Raw genomic sequence first — 1,884 nt, forward strand, 5'->3', positions numbered from 1 at the left:
TTGGATTGGGCTCAACTTGACATGAGCTTGGGCTTATATATGGATATATAGTCAAGATTGGACCTTGGCGTTGTGGAGGCTCGTGGGCTGAGCCCAACCGTAGTAAAATCCAATTAATTCATTGTATTTTATCTGATTAGTTTATTTTGATTGTTAAAAACTCAAATTTAATCGAATGGAGGAAAAAATTTGTAATATATTGCAATGTGTGTTAAAGGGGTAGGGATGGTTACGGATTTTGTGGTCTTCTTTATTTAAACATTTTCATTCTTTTTTCCTTTTCTCCGCATATCTTCTTCCTTACTATGTTAATTTTTCGTTCATCAATTCTCTTGAAAAATCTCTATGAAACTTTCAACTTTTGGTTTTGTTTGTTGCGAAATTATTGATTTCAATCCAATTCATTCTATTTTGAAAATCAATTGACGGCGGACTGAATTTACTTGAAAGAATTTGCGTGCAATGCGAGGTTCGGATCTTGTGTTATTCTATTTTCTTTCTGATTTTTCTCTCATCTTGATTTTCACATATTATACTAACATGCTGATCTCCTATTGATTAAATTAAATCAATATTTATTTGACTCGATTAATATATATAATAAAGATTCGAAAAGGACATGCTTCTACACTTTTATTGTATATGTTGGTCCAATTTGCAGGGAATCTACCTCTATAAATATATACATATACATATTTCAATCCATCAAAAAAAAGTTACCTTCTCCTTGCCTTTAATTTCTCATCTCCAACTTTCCTTGATCATCACATATTTGTAAAAACTATTTATAACTAAAGGAAGAAAATGCAGCAATGGCTATGATGGCTAATAACTCTTCTATCCCTTCAATTTCATGTAATATTATCATACCCTTAATTCTTGCCCTTTTCTTTCTCATTGTTTCTCCCTCGTCATTTTCTCCAAACCCTAATCAATTTACATCTCACACATCCAAGGTATGTTTCTCTCTCTATGTTTTACACATTCATAAACTTATAATTCTGAAAACCCTAATTTTCTGATTATATCTGCTTCGAGCTATGGCTATGGCCTCCGGAGTCCTCGTTGCGAGCTCCGTGGAGTCCAGCACCAGATGAGATATCCTTAAGGGTGAAACCCATCCTCAGTACCGTTTGAGTCTTCCATATTCACCCGGCGCAGGGGTCCCGGGAGCTCCCCGTAATAACCCCGGTTTCTTATAATATATATATGTATATAATTTTCCGGCAGGGTTTTGTGGTGGAGGGGAAGGCGAGGTTGGGGTCGGCGCCGCCGAGCTGCCACAACAAGTGCAACCAGTGCCGGCCGTGCGCCGCCGTGCAGGAACCGACGATTCCGGGCCGCCGGCGAGCCGAGCCAAGTTCACTCAGTGAGTCGCCGCCGGATGTAAACAGGTGCTCCAATTACAAGCCGCTCGGATGGAAGTGCCGATGCGGCGGCCGTTTTTACAACCCTTAATTTTATTTAATTAATTGATTAATTGATTGAATTATTGTTTTTTAGAAAAAAAAAAAAAAAGAATTTGAATTAATATTTTGTATGCTGTGTGATAGTATTTAATTATTTTAAATTAAAACTTTGGTTTCAGGTGTAGCATTTAATATTTTCTGGGTAGTGTGTACGTACCAAATCAATTAATAATTGGACTATATATATATATATAAATATTTGTGTTTTCAGATTTATTTTGAAAATAATCTTTTTGATAAGTTTGATAAAATTTCGGTTTAAGTATAGTATTAAAATAACTTTTTATGGAATATTTTATGAGAGAAAAAAATATATTTTTTTTAAAAAAAATATAGAACCCAAATAATAAAATTTGAAAAATTTGGATCAAAAGAAACATTTTCTTTTTTAAACATTAAAAATAGTAAAAACTAC

General features: G+C 34.1%; 1 protein-coding gene across 1 annotated transcript; it reads left to right on the top strand.

Moving 5' to 3' along the window:
* The first annotated feature begins 744 nt into the window (after positions 1-744).
* LOC127260313 (EPIDERMAL PATTERNING FACTOR-like protein 1) lies at positions 745-1,562 on the top strand. The gene is made up of 2 exons (XM_051288032.1): positions 745-956; positions 1,231-1,562. Exons 1-2 carry the CDS (start codon positions 813-815, stop codon positions 1,456-1,458), a joined length of 372 nt encoding a protein of 123 aa, XP_051143989.1. The 5' UTR covers positions 745-812; the 3' UTR covers positions 1,459-1,562.
* The last annotated feature ends 322 nt before the right edge of the window (positions 1,563-1,884 follow it).

Source organism: Andrographis paniculata, unplaced genomic scaffold (assembly GCF_009805555.1).
Source record: "Andrographis paniculata isolate CXL003 unplaced genomic scaffold, ASM980555v1 Contig61END, whole genome shotgun sequence".
In the NCBI taxonomy this organism is placed as follows: Eukaryota; Viridiplantae; Streptophyta; class Magnoliopsida; order Lamiales; family Acanthaceae; genus Andrographis; species Andrographis paniculata.